Consider the following 26,788-nt stretch of genomic DNA (forward strand, 5'->3'; position numbering starts at 1 on the left):
GAATTTTGACTGAGACGTTACATAATGAAATTCACGTACATAGTCATAGAATTACAAAAACAAATTTCAAGCATGCCAAAAATATTTTAGTCAAAGGTGTGTTTACAGCGTCACTGTGAAAGTGGGTTTATTTTAAAATTGTTAGAGCCATTTGTCTGTTCGTACACAGTTTTACTATTTAGATTATTTTTAATTTATTGGAATTAGTACATTTCTTTTCCATAACTTTGAGCGAAAATTATGGAAATGTTTAAACGAACACGTTTCTGCATATATTTTTCAAATTTTCTATCTAGATGTATTGTTGATATTATTTACTTTTCACCCTTCGAATTTATATTTCGTAGTTTTTTTACTATCAATGATTCCTATAAAATCGCATTTCATTAAATCGCTCGAATATATTCACTGAATAAACGTTTCGAATGTCAGTTCACTGTAGAGTTACAATGAGTGTTTTTTCTCGTCTAGAATTTGTATTCACACTGAAATTTATGCACCTCCTTCTTAGAGTAAATGAAAAAAGGACATCGATCACTGAATCGTTAATGAAAATGAAAAGATTTATGAAATTATTTATACTCGAAATATTTCATGTTGTCCCCATCATTTTTGCATCACCAAAACGGAGGCAGAAACGAAAGTATAAGAAATATGGATTATAGGAATAGACGAAATGCAGTTTTTGAAATTCAGCTATAGTTATAATTTTCAAAAGAAAATTCAGGGAGCTAATAAATGTGGGAAAAAAATGGATTGAGTAATTCGCTTATAGAAAAAATAAAATTGAGTGTGATATTTGCATGCGTGGGTTACCAACCCTGTAATGACCCTGAGTAGTGCTGCTTTGTCCAGGTACGAAAGAAAGAGCCGCCACATCCGATAAGAGTTGCTAAGACGATCGACGTTATCGCAAGGATCACCTTTCCGATCGCCTACTTCATGTTCCTCACATTTTTCTTCATACACCTCAAGGGAGTAGTTTCGTAGATCGTGCGACTACCGTGTGTTGCATCGATCATCGAAGATTTATCCGTCACTCATCGGAAAATGAGTAAACAATAAATAAGAAAATCTACTGAGCCCCCGCATTACTTTCGAGGCTAATAATGGTGCATGCGGCAGCCCCGCATCGACCAAAAACAAGAGAAGACGATTTTCGACGAAGGACGATATGATCCGGTGCATTGTGATTACTAAAGGAATAATTCGACGGGTTTTGTGCTACGATAAAATAGTTTTATCGACGGGGACAATTAAGTGCAATAAGAGCGAAAAAATAGAGAAGCTTACGAAAGTGGGTTGACGAAAATGCTTTGACGCGTATAAGGAAATGCTTAGCCTAGTTGAAGGATCAAATTTCACTCGCATAATTTATTAGTTAAGTGAGAATATAAATAAATACGAATATTCGTTTCACGTTTCGTCGTAGATTTTTTGTAAAGAAGGATTCTCGAGTAACGAGAGGCGTGCTGCTCCGGTGACTCATCGAACGGATTGTTTTGGAATTTAAGAACAATATAGTTACGAATTTAAGAGAGCAAGGCATGGCACGAGGAAGCGACGAGAAAAAAAAATGATCTTCGTCATCGACACTTTCGTTATAAGAATACATGAAAGTAATATACTTGGTGCTTTTCTCGATAACGCTCGCAGTTTTTCAACAGCTGGCTCAACAATAATAAAAACAAAAGAGAACGAAGATTAAAAGTAGCGGCGAGCGTGAAAATAATATGAAAAAAATGCCATAAAACGTGACACAACTTAAATAAATCAAACGTAGTTATTTGTAAAACTCATTTAATTGCGAATATATGGTATGAATATCTCAGTAGAGCATATTTTCTAGAAGTGTGAACAAAAAAACTAAAAAGAAGAAAAGAACGAACACTAATCATCCACACTATTGCAGTAATTAATTATTTATCAATTATTGATTATTACGACTACTAGTCCTGCTACATGTAAATTAATATCATACTATAATTACAATTACTATTGTCCTTTAATGCCATTAATACGATTATCAATTAACAAGATAAAAAAAAAGAAAAAAAGAGACGATGGGAGAAACGAGAAGCGTTTAAAAATGATGGAGAACCGTACGCGAGCAAACGGTTATAGAGCGCTGCGTGTTGATTTGTGCCCGATGAGTATTCAGCAATATTTACAGACCAATATATTTAAATTAGCGTTATTTCGCTATATTAATGACAATTACCGCGTTTTCAACATAATGAGGTAGTATTAATCGAACGAAAATGCATAACTAAATAAAAATTAATCAATCATTACGAGGCAAACTCTAGAGATGACGCGAGATGTTCTAGTCAACGTAAAATTGCATATTTTCAATGATCATTTCAACGCCATACGAGGCGAAAAGGATTTATGAACGAATAGAACATCATTAACGAACAAAAACTGAAGATTTCTCACTAAATATAAAGTGGCTAGCGATTTAATGACGTGAGTAATTTTCTCGGTTATCCCATTTCACTAGTTTCGGAACACATCAACTTGATATCATTAGCGATGACGAACAGCCCAAATTTCGCTGGAACAAATGTCATTTAACGTCGCCTCAGTCGTAAATGAGCGTTCGAGTCTTAACAAAGTAATGACTATTTAAACTCAGTCGGTCATTTTTGCTTTAGCGAACTGTAAAAATACGAACAAAAGCTTCTCCATTTTTTCAGTCATTACTTTGATTGATTTTTCTGAATTTTTGTATTTGAACATGATGAAGGAAACGAATAATTAATCTAACTTATTTATAAGAAATTTGGCGAATTGCAAAAAGTACTTCGTGAATTTACGGAATAATTGCGTCCCCAAAACCGTTTCGGATTCATTTTTTATTGACCCTCTAACTGACTCGTCCTGATAAATAAATGACAAAAAAACAAAAAATCCAATCTGGTTGCATATCGTATTGATCAGACCAACGATGTAATAACCGAGATGTTGAAGATTACTGCGTTCATTATATATCAATACTGCTGTAAACATAAATATATCCTAAATATCTCTCTCTACACTTCAGATCTCATCTGAAAACTGACTGCCAAAAATTCAGTAGATGAGGCGCACTTTTTTTTACATATTTAAGAAGAAAAGAAAACAAAGCGACATGCCCATGTTGCGTTGATCAATACCGTCTACATACGAAATCCCGTGTGTATGTGTGTGTGTGCGTGTGTGTGTATGTGTGCTAAATGATGATTACTGGTAATAAAAAAAAATTTTGCTAAATAGCTCGTCGAAGAAACAAAAGTGAGACAAAAATGAAGGATAAAGAGTTTTTGATCGCAAATCAGGTAAACAAAGGGAGGAAGAAAAAATGTGTTATATACAGGAAATATAAATGTGTAATTCAAACGTCCATACAATAGTTAAAAAGAATAAAGTCAAGATAATTAATGCACACATGAGATTATCCAAGCGAAAAACCGACCAGGATTATCGAATACCCAGATCGAGACAAAAAAACACACACACAGGAAAAATCTCTGGTAGATCCGCATTGCTCGTAATAACGAGGAGAAAAAGATAAATAAAGTTACGCTGCGTATGCAATGAGAAAAGAATAAGGAAAATAAATGACATCTCGATATATGACGCCCGTTTTTTCTTTCGAATATAAATAATTTCAAGGGAATATCGTGTTACTAGAGTACGAAACTTTCACGCTAAATCCATCACTCTCAACTTCAACCCTTTTTCAAAATCTGTTCAAAAAGTTTGTCGCGATCACGAATATTTTCGGTTTGAAAACTTTCTTTTACAAATTAACGAGTGTTTTGTCTCTCGCAACGATTAACAATACTCGTAGCTTCATTTGAATTCATTTGAATTCATTTTATTTTGAAATATTCCCTTTTGTTTTTGGAAGTTTAAATTAAATATTCACAGCTAATAAAAGTCCGGAATAAATCTTTGTTGAGCACACTGAGTTGACGTGAAAGGCTCGATTTATAGTAAATATACGTAAGACGCTTTTATAAAAAACAACATCAATCAAGAGAAAAATAGCTAATCCCTACAAGTTTTATACGCTATTCAATGGCCATCTAAAGACATGGCACGCTCGATGACTTCGATTTCGTCATAGTGGAAAAATTAATGCACTCCCGAGGAGGGCATGTCTACTGCAAATGGTTCATTTATAGCTACGTAATTTTTCATCCATTAAGCGATAAATAAATTCTCCAATCGAAAAAAAATATTCTTACGACAGTGAAGTTGTCATTACATTGAAAGGTGGAGAATATTCGATTAAAGAAAACTGAAAAAAAATGATAAACGATTGTCAAGAGCAGTAATTGCGAAGTAATAATTTTCATTGTTTTCGTTCGCATCGAGCTCCTTGTGTACACGTGCATACGAAAACTCCGTTAATTTCAATGACAAAAAACGCGAATAAAAAAATATTGATGTACTAAGAAAAAAGTAAATATTCGTTCGCGTACGATGAGATCGAGCCTCAGATAAATTCTATACAATTGTTGCGATTTGACACAACGAATAGGCATGAAACTTACAATTAAAGTGAGATTATTCGAAGAGAAAAAAAAGCTCCGTGTGATTCAGCTGATACTCAATTTCGACTTCATCGAACCTCAAGCAAATTGAAACACGCCAAATTGTCAAACACACTCTTTGTAACAAGAGCAATAGATCGCAGGAGGAAAATAAACACACCGGTTGAAAAATCATTGCAGATAAAATCACGTAAATGACTACTCGAAAAAAAAACCATTCTGTATACCTCAACAGTGCTGATGTCGAATGAGAATATCCTGATAGTACGTAGCTAACGAAAAATGAAATAACGCTGTATTATAGAAAGATATTTCATTATCATTGATGATAACTTTAAATGCTCCACGGACCAAAGACGTAAACCCTACGATAAAAGAAAAAAATAATAATGCAGAACTTTTATTATCGTATTAGCTGCACTTACTAGGCTGTGGCCCACATGTGAAACCCGCATAATTTGAATGCTTTCACGTTGCGCATCGTTATACATAATATATTATATATTTATTACCCAACAACCAATAAATTATTAAATAATAATGATTATTACGATTGTAACAAAAATTTATTGAATAATACACGCGAAGCATCGTCCGATCGATTTCATTTCAACTTTCACAATAACAAATTCAACTGATTTGAACTTTTACTTATACTTTTTCATTCAAAATAATATTCCATAAGAAGCTGATCGATGATTAATATGTTTACGATATTTGAATAATATAAGGACGATTGAAGATAAATCTTTCTTCTCTTTTGCAATGTGTATCGCGACGACAGTCTTCATCGACTTGAACTTGAGTTTGTTACCTCTGCTGTGCAGTTGATTGTTAAATATAAAAACGATTTAAAAAATAATTACACACACACACACAGTCGCATACACAGAGCCATATGCAAACACTTACACGCGCACTGAGAATAAAGAGAATATGGAAAATAAATTTTCTTCCAATATTTCGTAATACCGGTTCTTCTCGTATAATGAAATTTTATGTTTATTATGGAATACCTGTCAGATTAGTCGTTTTTTAATTACGAGTTGATTTCAGTTAGTTCAACATTTTCTTGCGTTCGTTGCTTCTACCAGGAGATACAATTCGGTTGGATGATTTTTCGGTAAAGTCATCAATGTACATAATTATTTTCAAACGTTTTTTTCGTTATTCAAAAGTCGAAAATTCCATTCTCAGTACGCGTACACAACCACGATATAATAAGTATTTCGATTTGCCATTAATGCTGAATGTGGAGGAAATGAAAGAAAAAGGAAATAAAAAGGAGGAGAAAAGTTGAATCGTTGAGAGCGAGGGAATTAGAAACTGATGCGAAGATTCATTTCGAGGGCATTGCTCGGTTTTGTAATAAAGTTCTGCGTGTATCATCGAATAATGTACAGTCTAAGTTGTCAAGATATGAGACGGTACGGCTAATTAGTTCGTAGTCGAAAGAGGTTGCACTGAACAAAAAAGAAAACATGATTTTTGCACTTTTCAATGCTAAGCCAAAGTTACAAATGCTGTATTTTATTCAAATAAAGTGTCCTTGACACACCAAACATTTTAAGCTATCATGGTATAAGTGTTTTGAAAAAATACAAAATTACCCGATGATCCCGTTCGAGACGATTCGTTATTTTGGCTCGAGACCACATCTTCAAACTCCTTTCATTCTTCTGACAACTCTTCCTTCAATTCGATAATTGCAATCTTTATAAAAATATTTAATTTGTACTTTAAATGACTCTGGAAAATGAATTTTAGATTTTTCATCTTGCAGACAAAAGTGTTTTTATCAAATGTACGAAAAAAAGGTCCGTCGCAGGACTATCGAGCTTGGTATTTGACAGAACTGAATCGAATCGTAGCATTCTCCGATTTTTGCGAACGAATGACCCGGAGAGAAAAATTGGAGCCGGAGAGTTTATTTTCTACTATGCTAAATACCGTACTGTACAGAAGACCACACAGCTTTGCTGATATCAATTACGGAATTCAATTTTTCACGCACTGTCCTTCATTTTGCTGCCAACGATTTTACTAGGAAATAATGAACTCTTTGTAAACGGAGATAATGTTGAAGTATGAGCAATTGGCGTGTAACAAAGTTGACGAAAATGTTGAGGAAGCGAAAAAAATCGTGGATTCTCGTTGAAAGAAATTCAATCACCCAAATACCCAGATACATTGAGGTAGTTGTGAAACAAAAATTGTAGCGTAGCTCGCATTGTTTGGGACTCAAAGAAGTGGAAAAAGGTACTTTTATATATTTGAATCGGATTCGTTCGGAGCGATGGGTCTTAATTTTTTTTTCTCAAAATGTGACACGTACAAAAAAGCCATTAAATTTCTGCGGCAAGACGAAACGCCTTCGGAACGATGGTTCCTTAAGGTGTTTCGCTCATTCGAATGATTCTCAAGTGGAGAATTTTTTCGTGCGGCTTTGCGAGTATATAAATCAATTTGTGTCTCATTCTCACAGATTTTATGAGAAATGCGGAGAGTTTGAAAAACAGAGGAGGTCATACTGTGAGATTGATCGCGAGCACAGCCGAATTCGTTATTAAAACCCAGAGATTCGAGGTGCTAGAAAGGAAATGAAATAATTTGGGAAATAGGAAAGAACAAAATCCTGAAAACGGAGAAATCAAGGAGCGTAAAGTGCCGTGAATAATGTGAAAAGTTCGTCAAAGTCCAACGAATATTGTAATTTAAAAGCCAAACCACCATGTAACAGCGTTAAAAATGAGAAAAAAAAATTCATTTAATATACGCCATCTACAGAAATATATTTTGCAATTATCCTAAGACTTCGCGTTTGAGACAAACTTGATAAAAAACAATACAGAACCCAAATATCTATGTCATTGTGTTCAATGTTATTATTATGATAATTAAAAATGTTCAAAATTTGAAAGACATTTTCTTTAAATGTACCAATTGGCTGAAAAAAATATGAAAAATATTGAAATATTGGAACGCACGATATCAGTTGAAGGTTTTCTAATTTTTCTGGCAATAGATTGCATTTTTTATATTCGCATACTGAGTGGAAAGAGAAAATTTTGTTATCCACGATTTGAGAGAAAATTCGACTTTATTCATCCAAGAGACGATGTTATTTCGAATCACTTCATAAGGAGTGTAAAATTTGAAAGTTTATACTGAGTTGAAAAAAAAACCATTCAATGACTCTTTAATTCTCTGCGATGTCATAAATTCGATATTTTTTATTTCATGTTCAACCAGGGAATGAATGAGCGACTTTGATGGAAACTTAAAACTCTGTTGAATCTTTAAGTACTCCATGAAGATTCGATAAAATTCGAAAGTTATCGATTGAGATCGTGCGATCGTAAAATTGGAATCGCCTAAATTTATAAATATGTACATATACGGCAAGAGACGAGGAAGCGTAAAGAGAGAGAGAGAGAACGAGAGAAAGGATAATATAACGGGAATAAATTGTGAAAAAGATGAGAAAAATGTATTCTATGGCGAGCCTTATGAGAATATATATATACACATATATATAATACCAATATATATAATTTGATAAATATAATAGGCAGCAATCGATATTACTTATGACGCGTATTAAAATTTTACAACACTATATTTATTGTTGAAATGTTCATCAGTTTTTATTCCTTGTTGAAATTAGCAAAGTATAGCACCATCCTCATTACGAATCGTGTATATAAATAACAATTAACATAACACGTAAAATATATTGAATCTGCACTTCCTAACGCCCAATAATAAGTTTTTTGAGATATGAGACACGATTATGATCCCCCCTCAATTATACCTGAGAGAAGAAAGTGTGGACACAAATACCTGTGATTATAACTGAGCCGAGACCACGGCGCGTTGTGCCGTCACTATTTTTCGCTAAAATACATATTATGTAATGTGCAACAATAGAATTACGATGAAAAATATAATAAATTTCGCTAATTTGTTTCTATCCCAGCGTGGCGACGACAAAACGTTGCGACTTACACGTCCACACATTTACACTTCCATGCATATGTAACAAAAATATAACACAATTACACGTGATGCGTATAAACACCGATTTAAATGCCACGATAATGCGAAATATCAAGGGTTGTCTTGCATCATCACCATAGAGTATGATACAAACCTATACATTCGACGAATAATTTTTAATCGTAAGCGATTTTATCGATTATTATATATAAATGAAATGTATATCGTAATAATGATTTATTATCTGATTTCTTCGGCTGTGTTTGTAATGTACGTGATTACATAATAAATTGTCGATTACAAAACACCTTTTGTATATTTTCCTTCTTCATTGACTTCCCAATTAACGACTAATTGGTGATAATATACGTGATATTGCATAACATGCCGTTTTATGTACTATTTTAGAAAAAGTACATAAGTACGCAAAGTTTAAGAACAAAATGATCGCGTTGAAAATAAATGAGTCAGAATCATAGAAATAATCTAATTTGCAAAATAAGTAGTTTTTCTCAAATGTGACGATTATCACTTTTATTTTCAGATGTGATTTCCATTCATCTTACAAAATGAGATGAGTCTTTAATCAAAAACGAGGTTCTAATGAGCGAATTTTACGATAAAATTCTTTTCTGCTGTTATATATACTCACATGGATCGATATATTGCTCCATTGAAGGACTATAACACTGCCAAAACAGGCAGTTTTTGTTTTTATGAAATATTCTTCCTAAATTATATAAAAAACGGAGGAAGTAGATGTATGAAATGACTAAATTCTCTTCGTATGTGAAATATTTCGATCAAAAATTGTGTTTCAATGCAAGTGAAATTTTCGTTCATTATTTACCCTCTAGTGCAACAAAAAAAGTGGGGTTATGTTCACCGTTACGACGAAATTGCCGGTGAAAAATCGTAGTATTTATGCATGATATTGAGAAACCATGATGTTGAAATTTCTCAAGCATAGTGTGTGGAATTGTTTGGCTTCATCTGCAAATAAAGCTCACAATCTGTCATTTAAGAAATTCGTTTCTATTTACTTTGGAAATCTCTGTAAGACGAACCGAAATAACCAAGAACTATACACTGGTCCATGGAGCATATTATTCTATGGAAGTGATGATTTTGCCTTGCACAGCTTTAAAGTTCTCAATGAACGATAGTTAGTATTTCAAGTTTATTAAATATTCTTAAAATATAATTTTCTTTTTCATATCTATTGATTTTTAAAACACCTGCATTGTTGATTGAGTAAACTTTATGTACTATTATTTTAAACTGAACATGCTGACTTTTTTTTATAAATATTTGAGAATAGAAAGACAAGTTATGATTTTATTTCAAACATCAGATCTTTAAACCGTATGACAAAGTACAAAATTATAGTCAGCACACTTTTCATGTTGCTGAAATGTTATGATACATCAACCGTTTGTTCGAGAAATGCTTCAAGGAAAAAATCTATTCAGTTTTTTTATGGAAAACAAGATTTTCCAACATTGTCGACAAAGCCCTGGTTACACTTTCAAAACATGAATACTTTTCATCTGATGAGTAAAGTGATAATGCTCGAAACTCGCATTTGTCACATAATTGATTTTCCTACATTCATAATAGTAATCTGTATATATTTGAAACAAATATCAAGTAAATGTACTTTGATCTTTTTTGCTTCCATTCAGTAGATCAAAGAATCTTATCAAAAGATTGGAAGTTGTGACGGCGTATAAGGGCAAAGAAAATGCACTCATTAATTATGCAACTAAAAATGGTATTCTGGTACACACTTGGCCTCTATCAGTTCCCATTACCCAATTCGACTTGGGTTTGGTAGTTTCGTTTGGCCACATGATACCAGCTGAAGTGATAGATGCGTTCCCATTGTAAGTTTCACAACAATATACATTTCATAATACCCAGATGATTCAATCTGCTTAAAAAAACTTGGATGAATGTACACAATGGAATATTTACAGTGAGAATACTGGATTGTGTCATATTCATAAGATTTATTTTTATTGGATTCACAACATTTTAAAACAGGTACTTTTGAAATCATATGAAAAGAGCTTTTTATTTGTAATCCTTAATTGGTGTTATTTCAGAGGTATGATTAACGTACATGCAAGTTTATTACCAAAACTTAGAGGTGCTGCACCGATCATTCGTGCAATAATGAACGGTGATTCTCTGACGGGAGTTACCATTATGAGAATCATGCCAGAAAAGTAAGTTACACTCATTACATTTTACAGTAGAATGTATTAAATAAAATACATTTCATCTGTGCAAAAGATTCGATATTGGTGAAATATTGGCTCAAGAAGAAATTCCTATTCATCCTGATGAAACAATGCCTGAATTATACACCAAATTAGCCAAACTCGGCAGTGATCTATTAATCAAAACTGTTGAAAAGTTACCGGATGTGTTACATCAAGGACGGGAACAGAACAGTGCAGATGCTACATACGGTAAATATGAAAGGTTAAAAAAACGCAGATCGAAAAGCAAAAGCATGGATTATTCAATTTGAAATACAAAATTATTCAAGATTTTCAAAATACCCATTTCACTTGTGGAATTAAAGTATCTTTTAATTTAAGCCAATAAAATTTTTTCGTTTATATAATCATTTATTCGGTTAGGTGAATGCATAGGCAAGTTCAACATGGTGTAGTGATTTGGCGCCAACAAAACTTTTTTCAAGTCGATTTCTTGAATTTGAATATTTTGAATTAAGAAGTTAAATATTTTAACTTTGATCAATCTAGTTGTGAGTGACGAACTACCATAAAAGCAATTTTTTTTTTTTGCAGCACCTAAAATTACGGCAAAAGCTTCAGTTATAAGGTGGAACAAGATGAGTGCTCAAAATGTATACAATTTGCAACGTGCACTCACTGGGCTTTATTCCCTGACAACAAAGTTTGAAGGTATAGCGATAAAATTGCACGGTATTCGTGTTTATGAAGAGCCAGTGAGTTTAGCAAATTCCGACGAGGAAAAACCAGGTTTTACTTTTTTTTCGTATAAAATTGATCGAGATTGGAATAATGCGCATAATAACGAATCATTTATGATTCCAGGTTGTGTATTTTATGACAAAAAAAAGAATCTTCTGTTGATACAATGCAAGGACAATACGTGGATCTCAGTCGATGAAATCGTTGTGCCCGGTCGAAGGGCAATGTCTGGGAAAGATTTTAGAAATGGTTTTATGTCCAAATATAAAGAATCCTTGATCATCTTTCACTAAACTTTATTGTGTATATATTTGTATAGAGAATAAAAAAAGTTTTAAATTTATAGTATACTTTTTTAGGAAAACGATTGACAAATTCTGTTCAAACATTGTTCACCTTTTCATGACATAGAACTTTGTATCAAATCATTCAACTTTTCTTCCAAACAATGAAACATCTTTGTTCATTAATTTAGTCCGGAAAATCATTGCGGGAGTACGTCAACAATGTTTTCCGACAATTAAATTTTCGTATTACCTCCAATTTTTATTATCTTCATGATTTTTTTATTACTCTATAATGTTTCCAAAGGTTTTCATCTGATATTATTGTATTCGGGCAAGGATGTAAATAAAGGAACTCACTTCCAAAATAATGTTTTTTTTTCGGAAATTTTTAGATTCATTTTTTTTTTTATTCAAATTCTCTAAGGCTAAAGTTATGACAAATAAGAGAAGAAAATCTCGATTTATAATAATTTTTCGTCAGTTGTAAAGGCGTACAACCAAAATACAGTATTTTTTCATTTCCTCTCATAAACAATGCACTGTAAGTGCATTTATAAATTCTAAACAGAATATACAATATTCGATATACAATGCCGAGAAAATTCGAATAGTACCTGCGTGATTAATATATTTTGTTTAGTAAAAAAACAACCAAAAAGAACAAAATCTCAACTTGAGAACCGATGTCCATTACTTCATTCGCAAGTTATTCTATACAAACGAGCGATATTTATAAAGCGTTACAAAATTCAAATTACAATTCATTATTCTATTCAAGCACGACTCGAACTTTGGGATTTTTTTATTTCGACTCTAGCTGGAACTGCAGATAATGTTCTGCATTACTCGTTACTCGTGGTTCGGAAAAAGAGGAAAAAAACTAATACGTGTTTGTATTCTCTCGAAATACAAGATGTTCCAAAAATTTTGTTGTTTCGTCAATTATTCTACAAAACGCAGTATCCCTTTTCGTATTTCCAAAATCGACGAACATTAATTCTCGGATTCAGAGGCCTGAAAAAGAAATCACGATAATTACATGCATTATTTTTGTTTTCCGTGTACAGTACTATCAGGTCTAAGCAGTGAAAGTACATGTAAATGGATGAAAGCAATTTCGAAAATCACTACCAATAAGAGTTCATCATCGACTTTTTCAAAAAAACCTTAAAACAGAATTTCAATGTTCATGATTTTGGTTTACAACGGTCAAGCGTCCTAAAGAATTTTTCTTTCTTGGCCATACAGAACATTTAGTATCTATCTGCCAATCAATACTTAATACAGCTTGAGTATCAATAGCGAAATAGTTGGTTCAATCCTGCTACTAAAACATCATTATACTTCCACATGTTACTAAATTTTGGGCCCGATTTATTAATGTCGTTATTTCGACTGGAGAATTCGTCATTATCAGTTCTTTGGAATGAATGCAGATAAATATATTTTCAAGTGGATAAGTAAATGAAAGAAATTAATTGAAGAATGAAATGAAATCAATCAACTTACACTAGGATCACAGTCTGCACAATGCCAGGAGTAACCTCGTCTTTTCGGGGATTTTTTCACCGGAGGATCCAGACACGTGAAATGATAGCATTTTTTGCATTCGTCGCACCTGTCATCGAAGAGAAAAACAATGTTATTATTTTGTAGAACATACCAAATCGATTTGTAGAAAATACCGAATTTTTTCAAGGATAACATACATCACGAGATTTTGTGGTGTTCCAGGCGTCTCGCAAACGTTACATTGTGTCAATAAATCCGACTCCTTGTTCTTTTTTACACCGCCCGACAGTAGTCTGCTGTTATAACTACTGCCTGGTGTATGCAGTGGAGTCACCGGTGTCGGTGGTGGAGGTGGTAAAGGCGCCGGAAATACAGGTGGCGGAGGCGGTGACGTTATTTCTGTACTTGTCGAGGTTGCGACAAACATTTGTGGACTTGATTCCGAAGCTATATCGCCTTCGGGACGCGGAATCGGTTTTATCTAAAAGAAAAAAAGTATATCAAAAATTTTATTTAAAATACATTTTTTATAAATAAGTGGTGCAATAAAAGCCCGGATTCATTAATCGTAGATTGTCTTTTTGTTTGTAAACGTCCGTCAAATTTAATAAGTAAAAGGGCTATTTATCTAGAGTCGCGGTAGTGACTCAAAGACAAGTACATTTATGACGTCGCTGCCAGAGACTCTTTACAGGAGCCATCGCTTTTCTACTTGTTTTTTGACTTTACCTTAATAGTAATTCTCCTGTGAATTTCCGGTTGTCCCGTATTTTCAGGATTTTCGATATCCATGCTTTTTCTTTTGTGCTTGCGTTTCCGTTGCTTCACCCCAGTGATGGGATCAGGTGTATATCTCTTGTGTTTTTCTCTGTACAGTAAAAGAATGAATCGTTTAAAACAGAAATATAAATCTTGTTAGATATTTTTTCAGATAAGTTTGATTTCGAGTTTTTTCCTATAATTTCCTCCTTCATACTAATAACTTGAACATACCTTCGGCGTTTCTTTGCGCTTCTCTGCGAGACTGATTCAATTCCATCTGCCGAAGCTACCATGTACTCAGGCGACCCTTCTCTTGGAGTAATCGAGACGTTATTTTGAATTTTTTGTTGATTATATGAAAAGCCGTCGACTTGCATGGGTTCTGGAACTGATGGCTGAGGTCCCATTGGTTTGAAAGTCAACTGCGAAATATTGGTAAAAGTTGTTAGCATTCTAACACTTAAAATAGTATTTTGTGATAATCTTCGGCCATTAAGGAGACAGACAATTATTGTCTTTGTTTTTTTTTTCAATCCTAAAAACTTTTATGAACTAACTTTGTTTAATTCGGATTTGCTTCCGAATGTAAATATATTGAAAGGTAAAAAAAATCGAATGAGTACTTTAGGAGTTGTGGGGGTTTCCGATGTTGTCACGTTGGCGGAGCTGCAAATAGATGAGTTTTTGGGTGTTGCTGGTGTACTAGGTGTGGCTGGATTTTGTTGGATATCTTGTAACGGTGTTGGCGTTGAATTGATCTCGTCCTTGCAATGGCGAAGCTTGCGAGGTGCCGAAGTATCGACGTGTTCGACCTCTGAACCCGAAGACTCTTTATCACACTCCGAGCATTGCCTAAAGTAATTTGTGATGCATTTTCAATAGCAGAACGTTGGGAATAACAGAAATTGTTGCGGTTTTTTTTTGTAAACTCACCATCCCATAAGCTTTGTTTTTTTTGGCATACGCGACAAGGGGGGGCTCAAGCACGAGAGGTGATAATGCAAATGGCACGTGTCGCATTTTGCTAACAAATGTTGATTCGTCGCTCTTCTACAGATTCCGCACTGATGGCGTAATGTCAATTCAACCTTGTGATTTTGATCCTGGGCTTGACTACTCAATACACGACCTTCTCGCGCACCTTCCCCACCTTTTCCAACTGGCAAAGGAAAACCTACGCCCATTTTTAATGCCGCTGCAGTTGGAACACCGAGACCTGTACCTAATAGCAAAAATAAGTTGGGATATACATTCTTTGATTGATACGAGTTCCAGAAAATAAAAATTTCAATTAACTTTGGACAAAACATTTGTGCGGAGTCTCGTGACGATTTGAATTATCTGTTTAACTAATTTTGATAAAAAAAAGTTAGCGAAAACCAATGTATCTGTTCAATTTAAGAAAGTAATTGGTAATTTTGGAATTGAGATAAGTAGAACAACGTTGAAGAACTTGAATATCGACAAAATGTATTCTCTCTCTATTCATGAAAAATACGATTGACTTATGGTGCACTGTTGATTACCCAGAGTTGGAGCAATTCTTGGCTTGGCGAGATCTCCCACCATTGGTAATGGTTTTACGTATCCAGATGCTCTTAGAACTTGATGGTACATGTCGATTTTTTCTTTTAACGTTACATTGACTCTAATCTGCTCCTCGTTATCCTTCATAACTTCATCATATCGTCGATCCAATCTCTGCTGTTCGTTCAACAATTGGGAATTTATGTCGAGAAGCTCTTGCAGACGTCGTTTCATCGAAGTTACTCGAAGATTTCGGTCGAGATAATAGCCGATAAATTCAACACTGAATGCCGGTGGTATGTGCCATTTCTTTCTCACGTCGACCAATGCGACTAGTTGTGCCTCTTGTGCTTCCAAAGCTGCCGTATCGATCCCCATTAATTCAGCTTTTTTCGCTAATTGACGACACGCTGAAGCTGAAGTCGTTAACAGCCGAGGCATTTTTTGAGTTGGTACTGTAAAAAAAAATGTAAAATAAAAAAAAAGAAGTTTTGAAGATTTTCAGCTCCTCGAATATGCTCTAGCACAACATTTTTTAGGGATATTAAAAAAATGAATTGATGATTGTAATGTGAACTTTTCGTTGAAAAACTCTAAAATTACCCCATGGTGGTGGCCGCGAGGCTTTGTGAGCCAGATACTTGTGACGATGCTTAGCGAGTTTTCTTTGAATTCTACGCTGTTCTTCGGTATCAAAGTGATCCGGTTGTTTCAATAATTGTTGTCGATACTGTGCTCGTATCTGAAGAGCCAACCAGTTCCGACGCCGTCTTCGCACGAGTGTTTTGTCCGAATGAAGTTTACAGTGAGCATAAAAGGGATCAGCTTGATCAACTTCTTCGCTGTGCGCCTCGGATAACAATCCCTCCCGCTGTGCACTGTTTTTACAATAACAAATAGACCATTAAAGGGTGAAAAAAATATCGCTATGATGAAATAAATTATTGCTATCGAAGGAATATTAATAGCTGATAATTAAAACAACCGTTTTATATGCACATTGACTGAACTAGTTTTTTATAAACGAGAAACATATGGTTATACGTATGGTTTATTAGATTCTCACCAAGTAACGTGAAAATAAGTGTGACACATTCCGGCATCGCATTCAATGCACACACCTGTACGTGCGTATCGTGAATCTTCGCACAGAGAACATTGCTTCGATCCCCATTTGCTATAAGCCATTTCGAACAATGTGACGCTCGCTAAGCGATCGACCTGAAATTTACATTTTCAAACTTAATTATCAACACATTCCTGACCAGTAGGGAATTTCAATAAATGACCTGATTTCATGTTATTGCGTGAAACAAATCCAAAATCTATAATTTTTATTTTAAGAAATCGTGAAAATAAGTTCTGCTTTTCTTTGAATAACGATAATTATTGCAATTCACTTGAAATCTATTTAGAAACAGTTTAGCATATTTTTTTTTCAACAAACCTCGCCGAATGCAACTCCAGGCACGTACAAGGCGCAAACCAAATGAACCCATTTTCCAACGTCAGTTTCTTTGAAGATTCCACCTTTGTTGGGGCACAATTCGCACGATGGATCTTCAATACCAGCACTGCAAGCTTCACAGAACCAAGGTGCAGATTGACAGAGAGAATCTGTACTGGAGAAACTTTCAACGTCGGACACGCCGTAACAACCTTATTGGAAGGACAAACCGTCATCAAAATCTAATTCCAAATAAAATTTGACCTTTCCCAATTATTCGGGAAATACCTCTGAGTAATTTTTGGGTTCCTAATTTAGTGTAGGGAATTTCGAAAGGTCAAAGAAGGGAAACTGGTGAACGGAAGAAGTGCGATTTTACATAAATAAAATTTTGAATGACATTTACCTTCGTGTACTGTGACACCACAACCATCGCATTCGACAATTTCATTTATGTCATCGCTTCGATCTCCCAAACATCCGCAACATATGAGCATTTTTGCCAATTTTTCATCGAGATGGACACCTTTCGCTGCCTGTTGTCTAGCTTGCTCAATGACATCACCAACCGTCATTCCAGCATTGCTTTTGCTAACTATCAACGGATCCTCCAGCGAATTGTCCGACTCACCCGAATCATCCTCCTCTGTGAAATTAAACTTTTTTGTAAAAGTAATTTGACAAATAAAAAAAATAATATACAATTTTCAGAAATAATGAAAACCGAAAATGCATTGAAATTACAAATACACAAAAACTTTGTACGAAATAGAATTTATAAAAATAGTAGGTTATGTAAGTTAATGTTCTGTTAAAAGTTTGTTAAACGTTTAGTTTTCATAGGACATTGTTCAAAGATGTTGTTCAAGGGGGCTCTTTTCTATTGTGTCCTCCATGGTTGCGACATAGGCATGCTTTTTGAATAATAGTAAAAAATATCCAGAAAATTTTTGCTCCTGATTCAGACACTTGGGTTTGATTGTACTCAATGGGAAAAAAAATCCAATTAAACCTTTTCCACCATCGTTAGAATCCACAGAATCATCATCAGACTCTTCGCAGTGATCTTCTATTCTGAAATCACTGTCATCCGAGCTTTCACCAAGATCAAAATCCAAGAGTGATTGATGCGCTGATTCCACAGGTTTGACTCTCCGTTTCTTTGGATCTCTTTCGACTGTTGCAAAAAAATGATGAAAGAAAAAAACGAATCGATTAATGCTGTTTGGGACATTGAATACAATAGGAAAAATGTGGTTATGCATAGAAAAACATTAGTAGACTGATTACATACACGAGTTGTTCATTTTTCTCAAATTATTTATAAGGTTAATCGAACTACATCGACAATTTCGAAATGGTCTTTAAATTCGATCGATTAAAATTTTATTGTTTTTCCAATGACGCGCGACACGCGCGAAATAACGCTCGTGCAAAAACGATGAACGGCAATTTTTATTGCCATACGATGTCAAAGGCGTCAAAGCTCTCGTACTCCCTCTTTCGTGGTAAATGCAAAATAGCCGGCTTCTATAAATACGTATCGTGGTTCACGAAAAACTATAGAAAATGATTTAAAAGAGAATGATTTCTTTCCAAATAAAACGGTCTCATAGTGAACTCGCGTATTTAATTCAAGGTTGTGTAAGAATACGAAAATGTGGTCAATGCAATATTTTTGTACATTAATAATTAGTTTTTCAGTAATGACGAATAAAGAATAAATGTCATGATAAGAAAACAGAAAAAACTATTCAGAATTGCAAATACGATTGAATTACAATTTCATGATGTTTATAGGGCGTATTCCGATACCGATTATAGTAATTCAATATAACGTATTTTTTTTTACCTTATATTAATAAATATGTGAATATGAAAAGGTTTTAGTAAAATTCATCAACATTTATTTTAATCGAGTTTCATTAATAATTTCATTAATAAAGAAATTAAACTGATGCATATGCAACGAGAATGTGCAATACAATTTGCATTTTCGAAAGTTTGTACGTGAGTAATATAAATCTACAAAGTGAAAATAAAATACAGTTTGATGACTCAAATATTCTTTCATCGTAAGAGAGCTCGTATTTTCATTTTCTGCGTCTTATTTTATGGTACTGCTAGAAAAATTTAGTTGTCTGTATATTTTGTGTGGCAAAAATACATTAAAGCCGGACCGAACCTTAAACATATAAGTACACGTTGACCGTGTTTGTGGGTTTTCATGCATAAGTCTGCACGCTTCTGTTGAGCTACGAGATAAGGAGAGGGAGAGAGAGAGAGGAGAGCGGCTGAGTTGAAAGATTGTGAATTTCAGAACAAAATTCGAGACGCATGTGGAAAGTTTGGAACATTGATCGAATTCAAAAGTGCAAGCGAAAATACGAATAACTTCGAGATTTTCTATCGACATATAAACCGTATTTACTTACTCATAGTTTTATATAAAAACCCGACATCGTCGTCCTGGGACATTTCTGTATTGCCGAGCAGGTCCTTCGAGCAAGAGTCCGAGTTGAAGTATTTCTTGTCTCTCGTATGTCACTTCTGAGACTTGAATATGAAGTAGACGAAAAAGGAACGACTTTTCAATTCATCGCAATCATTTTTTTGTCTTCTCAGATTTAATGCACCATCGTTTGACGCGAATTGAACGATGAAAAATTCGTGGTTGCCGAGGATACGAGCTAGAATATTGTGTATATTGTATTTTATAGCCGATGTATACGCCAACTCTGTCTCCTCTGTCTCGCTTTAACTTTCGATTTTTCCTTTTTCATCTTACTCGGATATGTATCAGGCCGGTGCGGCGTGAACTGCGCAGGTCATAGATGAACACCGCCATTTTTAATAAAGCGGTCCTCTTCTTGTGCCGCCAAATTTAAATTCATTTATGACAACTCAATCGGTCTTTCAAGTTATTAGCTCTTTTAAAATATTATTGTATCGTAACTAGAAATACAAGATTCTCTGAATTTCTTTTAAAATGGTAGAAAACATGTAATTAATTTGATGTAAAATTTTTTTTGAATCTCGCGCAAAATGTTTTGTTGAAAAATGACACTTTACATTATAGAACCTCTAAAACTTACCATTTTTTGAAACTGAATACAGTTGTTGAATGTTGATTTTTTTTCGAGGAAATAGCATCTTTTCTTGGGGCTGGATGTTTTTGATACCGATCAAAAACGCAATTTTCCGAAACAAAATGGGCGAAAAATTACGTAAAACATCGTACTATTCACTTAAAAAAAAATTAAGCTCTCATCTTCAAAATATTCTCAAACACTTTACCGATTTCGGAAGGAAAAAAAAACATTCGGACTACCAAAAAAATCGATAAAATGATCAATTTCTCATGGTAAATTTTTGTATTAACCATAGGTAAATACTCGCATGGTAAAATATTAAGATAATGTTCGTTGATAAAGAATTAACTGTTGGCGCGTCAAACTATAGCTGTCACAGTTTATCGTTGCTTGTTGTTTTTGGATCGCTCTTTCATCGTAAAGTGGCCCGGAAAATCAGCTCGATTATAAAGCGAAATATCGATAAACAAAGAGCGCAATATATATGTCGGCACATAAAATAATGATTTTATAAGGGACACGTGCAGAAGCTTATTTTCATTATCGTTGTCAACCGGGTTAAAATGGTTGAATAAGTTAATTAATGACGACGGTAATTATCTTTGATATTTGCAAAAGACAGCTATACTTTTCAGATAGATAAACGTATATCATATAGTTACGCAGGTCTTGTACGCATAATTTACATTCTGTACTTATCTACTTTCGCCTATCATAAGGGTGGCTCCCCAAGGGCGTATAGCTGTGGTTCAGCGTGAAAACGTGTTTTTCATTGGAGCATCAGACAATCGACATCGACTATATTCACTCCGTTTCATTTTCACGTGCGTCACACACACATTAGAAACGCATTAGTGTTGGGCTGTTGGAAAACGTGAACTTGATTATACATCGGAGTAGTGTGCGTAGTGTTTGACATACTTATAGGTTAGAATATCTATTTTGATAATCATAAAGAGAAAAAAGGTATTTAACGTATTTTCACATTGTCATGTGACAGTTGTCTCATATTTTTATGGCAATCGTCATTGCAAATAGTCCGATAGTTTTTCGCGGGTTGTCGCGCGCGTAAATACAACCACTTAAATAACCGTCACAACATATAACCTTCTCCAGTATTGTTTTTAAACGGGAAGGAATTACGATATCATCGTATCGAGTTGATTTTTTTTGATTGCTCGATCATTTTTTAAAACGTTTTGCCATTCTTGTGTAGTGTTGTTTTTTTCGTTATCACAATTTTTTGGTGAAATGGCGAGCGGTGAACCTGGCATAACCCATTCGTCGGGTGAACCTAGGGATTGGAGAAAAGATTTAATTTCACAACTTCGTGACAGAAATAGATCGCAAACACACTGTTTCGAGGATCTTATAAATTTACGTAAGCCTATTTTTGTCCATAATATTTGTTTATTCTTTCCATATTTCTTTATTGATTGAGGTTATGTTTCATTGTATTTCTGCATGAATCTCTCTCAATTTTGTCATCGGTATAATTATTTTTTATTAGAAATCGCCAATGAATTGTATACACAGAAAACTCTATTGCTCAACAAATTTATGAGAATTTTTTCATCCGTTTTCCTGCCAGACCATTGATTGCGAACAATTTTTTTTAAACAAATTCAAGAACTAGATTCCTGAAACAAATTGACTTCATCTTGCCAATGTTATTCGATTGTTACAATCCTCGCTTTACATTGCAATATAGACAAATTAAAGAAAAAGATGTGAAAATAATAGTATTTATTTTATATCCGTACGATTAATAACAATATAATTTTATTCCGATATGAAAATTAGTCCTTGTTCTAATATTTTTTAGTGCTTGTCTCTAATATTTTTTTATGGAGTTGAACATTCTATAAAATTTTTTTTAAGTTATTTCATTGTGATCACAATACATTGATAAACAATAATACAGTTTAAATGTAATATTTACCACATAGCCATGCAAGTGGAAAAACAAAAATTTTATTATTTATTCTGGAACGATGAAGTTCATTTTTAAATAGATATGAAGGAGTAAGAAGAATCTTAAGACATGCTATCAATTTACTCAATTGAGCTTGTACATAATTTTGATTTTTTTTTTAATTTCTGCAGAGAGCTCTTATTACTTGAAAATTTTACAGATAATCGATTATTTGAGAAAGCGAATACATTGCGAGGAGAGAACCTTCAATTGACTGTAGCGAATGAAAAGCTCAAGTGCGAAGTTGCATCAGGCGGTGGGGGTGTTGCCGGAGTCTTGGGCACAAATTCTGCTCTTGAAGCTAGATTATTGGCTCAGGCCGAAGAGCTGACTACGCTGCACAGAAGAAGAGGAGAACATGCTCAACAAATAGTTGATCTTAATAATAAGCTTCAGGAAGTAATGAAAGAGCTACAAAATAAAGAAAACAGGTATGCTATAACAACACTGTCATAAAATGCTGCGAGATTAATCCTAATTTTAGATACCATCAAAAGTTGGAATAATCAGAATCACATTTATATAAGAAAATTATCTTTTTCGCAATGCTTTTTGTAACTGTGAATACAATAAAGTGTTAAAATTTTGTACATAGCTTAGCAGAGAGCTTAGACCTGAATGCTCTGCTGCGCTCGGATTTATCAAGGTATGTGAGTAAAGAGCAGGAACTCGAGGCTGCCAATCAGATGCTCAGAGATGAACATCAAGCATTGCAACTGGCTTTTGCAGCTCTGGAAGAAAAACTCAGGAAAGCTCAGGTATTTAAGTTCTCAACAAAAGTATAAAGAACCATTTAAAATTTCTTGGCTCTTTCCAGAAAATAGTTTCATTGATTCGGATACTTGAATGCATTGATTGCCTTTCTAGGAAGAGAATCGCCAACTGGTCGAACGTTTAATAAAATACAAAGCTAAAGATGCAGACAAGATGAACGAAGAAAATGACAATTTTCTCAAGTAAGTTGAATCATAATTCTACAGTTGAGCATAATCTATTACCATTGATTATTTATTGATACATTAGCATTGAATTGCTTATTTTTAACTGTTTTTCAAATGAATCTATACACAAATTAAATATTTAACAGTAACTATAAAGCGATTTTGAGCTTATGTCTTCTCGTTCTTTCGTAACATTTTTATCAAATCATTTCAGTTTATAAAACAAACGATTTTCTTACTGACTAGTTGATAATTGATCTTATCAACGTTCTAATTATCACGGTAAACTACATTAATTGAATTATAGCCCATTTATGTCATTAATTTCATCGACTCTTCTGACTCCGAGTTTTCGTAGAATTCAATTGACAGACCACCGATTTCAACATTTTCCCGTGTTTTGTCAGACTCTCAGCGAACTGATAAATTGCTTGTTTTCAGCAATAAGTGTCACCTTAATTTGCATGGTATGATGTAGACTAACCATTAACATTTACTGATTATCTGTTCGTTTTTAATTTCAAGGCCTCTTATGCATCGACATCGTACTCACAATAACATCATTTTAGAAACATTCAACGATATTCACACTACCAAGGAGACGAAAATAATCACATCAATTAGAAACTTAACGTAAATTACCCGCTAAAAATTATTCGTTGCCATTCTTCATTCGTTAAGTTCCAGAAAATCATCACGTATTGAAAAAAAAAAACAAAAATTGTTTTTCATTGGGTAACGGCCGTGCATTTGTTGCGTAAACAAATCCGGCCTTTTCCACACTCAAAATGATGTCCTACAAACATGTTGCTCATGAAAAGTAACTGTGAAAAAATGTTCTTCCATGCTCGAGTATCATTCACGCAGAATAATTCGAAGAAGAGACGCACAAAATCCGTGTGAAATAAATTTGTTTAAACACGGATTGGCGAAACGCTGAGAGCAGAAACATTTTCACAAACCAATAAAACATGACCCGTCAAATTAATATCCCCGGATTGTTTCATGTCACTGCAAATGTATAACACGTTCGCTATCCTGTCCACGTGTAATGCTGTTTGTGCTGCTTGTATCACTGTTGCCGGTACCATCAAACACTCGCTATAAATGATGCCGTCACACATTCGCATTGAAACCGGGTTTCGATATAACACGCTCCCCAAAATGAGGAAGAAGATTGATAAAAACATCGTTAATAACGAGGGATTATAGATAGATAACAACATGAAAGAAAGCTATTGGTGTCAAGAATTAACAAGTCATTAAAAAAAAAGAATCAAGCGATTTATTCTTCTACTGAAATCGAAGAACGAAGATATATTTTTCAGTAGACTGATTTAGGTGGAGGAAATTCGTGAAGCACATATGAAGGGAACGCTAGTCTGACGTGTATAAAAAAACTTGCCAAATTTCATCATAACTTTTCATCGAATTTTTCTCAATGAATATATGATCGAATAATAAATTGGAGTCGTTTTAGTGCATAAAAATTTTTTTTTCATGTTTTATTTTAATCCTTTTAACATTTATGTCCACTATGAATTGACAAGTAAAAAAATAACACCTGGCCATTATTTCGAAACAACGACTGGATTCCGACTCTTTTTCGACAGGCTTTAAAACTTTGTTGAGAAATTTCTGTCGTTTGGGAAAACGCGATTGAAGTTTTTAGTACGAAATTTTGAGCTAGACTGTTTTTTTTTCTTTTTCACCCGTCGATCCATCATTTCCACAATAATCCTTTATCCAGACTCTCATCTCTTAATCATTCTCATTTCTACATTCTTTGAAATCCTTCTTTTCGGGTCGTTCTTTTTTTCTATGAATCTCTGTATCGAACGAGGGGGTACAGCGAGTTTTGCGACCAGAATTAAGGAGCTAGTACGTTACAGTCAATATTTTTGGAGAACGCACAACGATAAGTTACTCAATAAGTATTTTACTAGCGCGTTCCTTTGTCATGTGATATTCGGTACGTAGAAAAATTCAAATCCCACATATGTAATGCAAGAAAATACGAACTAAGCGTCAGTAAGAAAGGAAATTGATCCGGAGAACATTGAAACGCAAAAATAACGCAATTGTCAACAGTAGGAAAGGAAACTCCAGGAAAAATGAGTAGAAGGCGTGAAAGAGAGCGAGGGCAAGAGAGGAGGGATCAAATTCGGCCCCACGTAAGATTTATACGTCAAACGCTGAGTTCTAAGCTAGAAATAGTGTCTCGACAGACTCTGAGGAGGAATGTTACGAGAGAAACAGCAACGCAAAACACGTATGAAGAGAGAGCTTGTTCCATGGATGTATATCGATGATATTGAATACTGAAAGAGAAAACATAAAAATCTACAAAAAAAAAAAATAAAAAGATAAAAAAAAAACACGCACGAAGCTTTTCATAAAAATAGAACGCGTGGCTTATTTGGATATTCTCCATGGACTTGCTGTGCTAGTCACTTCACGCTGCTTGACATTTTCGTTTCAGCGAGAATATTACCAGCCCGACAGCCTTTTTGATGCATACCATATCAAAGTTTGGGTAAGTTATTCAAAATGGAACAATAAAAAGAAAAAAATACAACACAAGCAAAAAAAGGAATTGAGAAATGGAGCGTGAAAAAAAGGAACGATTAATTCAATGAACGGCGTGATACGAGGCGTTCCGCTTAATCCGAGCTTTTGGGCTGGTAGCGATCACACTCCGCTTTCTTTTTTATTTACCCATATTTCATCTTCCCTCAAATAATTGTATCAGTCAATTCAGCTTATTTCCTTATTTTCGATCCGCAGACTTCATGAATTATTCATTTTTCGCATGGATCTTTGTTCGTTGCTTGTTACCATCTCATTTCATGAGTTTTGATTGCGACGAATTCCGAGTCATTGAGACTAATGAACTTGATGCCAATAAGATTCCTCCTAAAATTTTATCATTCGACAGATTCAATTGTAAAGAATTGCATCTGCGTTAGGATGTTTGAATAACTTTATACTTTTTATTACCTTTCATTGTTCAGTGATAGATTCTTCTAGGAATCAATTGAGTAGTTATCAAGACTAATTAAGGTAGCGCATTATATCAGGTGCCAAATAATTGTTTAGTGTTACCGATTTTGAGTTTTGTGATAACGAAATACCGTTAGAATTTTTACCTATTTTTGTTCAACCGATTTCGTTATCGTTTCGAATTACGATTAAGCACCAGACTGCACCATTCGTTTTCATCGAGTGTATTTTAATTTAAAACTCGAAGTTTTCCATATTTCATCGTTATAATTATCGTTAAATTATTATTTTGTAAAAGAATTAATGCAATTGATCAATTTGTCAACGAAGAGATTGTGTCAAGAGTATTGTGTATAAAATAAATATTTAAAATAGAAAAAAAGTATGAAAGGGACGTTCATTTTGTATTTAATGTCAATGATACAATAATCAGCATGCAATTTTCTTCGTGCATTGTGCAATATTTGTAGACCTCGATCAATCGTCGGCTGCTTCGACGAAAACGTAGACGTCGATTTTCGAGGCATGACGCTGACCTACGAATATTCGTTTATCGTGACTCGTCATTGACGCACACATTCGAATACTTCATTAACGACGCAAGGAAAGCTAACTGAAATACAATCACATTTATTTCAATTCAGGAAAACGATCATCGAGCGAGGATCGTGCATGACGGAAGGCCATATCATCAGGATTCGAACTAACAAAACTAACAATAATAACCGAA

At 34.2% G+C, this 26,788-nt stretch overlaps 4 protein-coding genes across 38 annotated transcripts in view; 3 read left to right on the plus strand and 1 right to left on the minus strand.

Moving 5' to 3' along the window:
• Positions 1-8,850, plus strand: part of pHCl-1 (pH-sensitive chloride channel 1) — a 116,088-nt gene extending 107,238 nt beyond the window's left edge. For 24 of the 33 annotated variants that reach the window (XM_043429163.1, XM_043429144.1, XM_043429136.1 and 21 more), the window contains one exon: positions 841-8,850. In XM_043429163.1, coding sequence (XP_043285098.1) covers positions 841-990 — 150 coding nt within the window. In that variant the 3' untranslated portion in view covers positions 991-8,850. The remainder of the gene's footprint in view (positions 1-840) is intronic. The other 9 variants (XM_043429170.1, XM_043429206.1, XM_043429234.1 and 6 more) reach the window with 1 other exon arrangement.
• A 350-nt stretch (positions 8,851-9,200) lies between these two features.
• Positions 9,201-11,855, plus strand: LOC122416419 (methionyl-tRNA formyltransferase, mitochondrial). Of its 2 annotated transcripts, none has more exons than XM_043429370.1 (6): positions 9,201-9,708; positions 10,229-10,429; positions 10,652-10,774; positions 10,842-11,020; positions 11,366-11,560; positions 11,636-11,855. In XM_043429370.1, the coding sequence occupies exons 1-6, from the start codon at positions 9,488-9,490 to the stop codon at positions 11,803-11,805; spliced, it is 1,089 nt and encodes a 362-aa protein (XP_043285305.1). In that variant the 5' UTR covers positions 9,201-9,487; the 3' UTR covers positions 11,806-11,855. The 2 variants fall into 2 exon arrangements, with proteins under 2 accessions (XP_043285305.1, XP_043285311.1); XM_043429376.1 differs by having other exon boundaries at positions 9,580-9,708; positions 10,232-10,429.
• Positions 11,856-12,190: 335 nt separating this feature from the next.
• LOC122416273 (PHD finger protein 14) lies at positions 12,191-19,799 on the minus strand. Of its 2 annotated transcripts, none has more exons than XM_043429053.1 (14): positions 19,483-19,799; positions 18,060-18,224; positions 17,454-17,693; positions 17,048-17,259; positions 16,667-16,821; positions 16,204-16,478; positions 15,600-16,055; positions 15,007-15,295; positions 14,697-14,925; positions 14,305-14,495; positions 14,041-14,179; positions 13,509-13,792; positions 13,309-13,417; positions 12,191-12,813 (listed from the first exon to the last, which is right to left on the minus strand). In XM_043429053.1, exons 1-14 carry the CDS (start codon positions 19,523-19,525, stop codon positions 12,793-12,795), a joined length of 2,808 nt encoding a protein of 935 aa, XP_043284988.1. In that variant the 5' UTR covers positions 19,526-19,799; the 3' UTR covers positions 12,191-12,792. The 2 variants fall into 2 exon arrangements, with proteins under 2 accessions (XP_043284988.1, XP_043284998.1); XM_043429063.1 differs by lacking the exon at positions 19,483-19,799 and adding an exon at positions 18,342-18,509.
• A 1,180-nt stretch (positions 19,800-20,979) lies between these two features.
• Positions 20,980-26,788, plus strand: part of Atg16 (Autophagy-related 16) — a 418,555-nt gene continuing 412,746 nt past the window's right edge. The window contains exons 1-4 of the mRNA XM_043413064.1: positions 20,980-21,520; positions 22,275-22,545; positions 22,710-22,872; positions 22,982-23,070. Coding sequence (XP_043268999.1) covers positions 21,391-21,520; positions 22,275-22,545; positions 22,710-22,872; positions 22,982-23,070 — 653 coding nt within the window. The 5' untranslated portion in view covers positions 20,980-21,390. The remainder of the gene's footprint in view (positions 21,521-22,274; positions 22,546-22,709; positions 22,873-22,981; positions 23,071-26,788) is intronic.

This window comes from Venturia canescens, chromosome 1 (assembly GCF_019457755.1).
Source record: "Venturia canescens isolate UGA chromosome 1, ASM1945775v1, whole genome shotgun sequence".
Taxonomy (NCBI): domain Eukaryota; kingdom Metazoa; phylum Arthropoda; class Insecta; order Hymenoptera; family Ichneumonidae; genus Venturia; species Venturia canescens.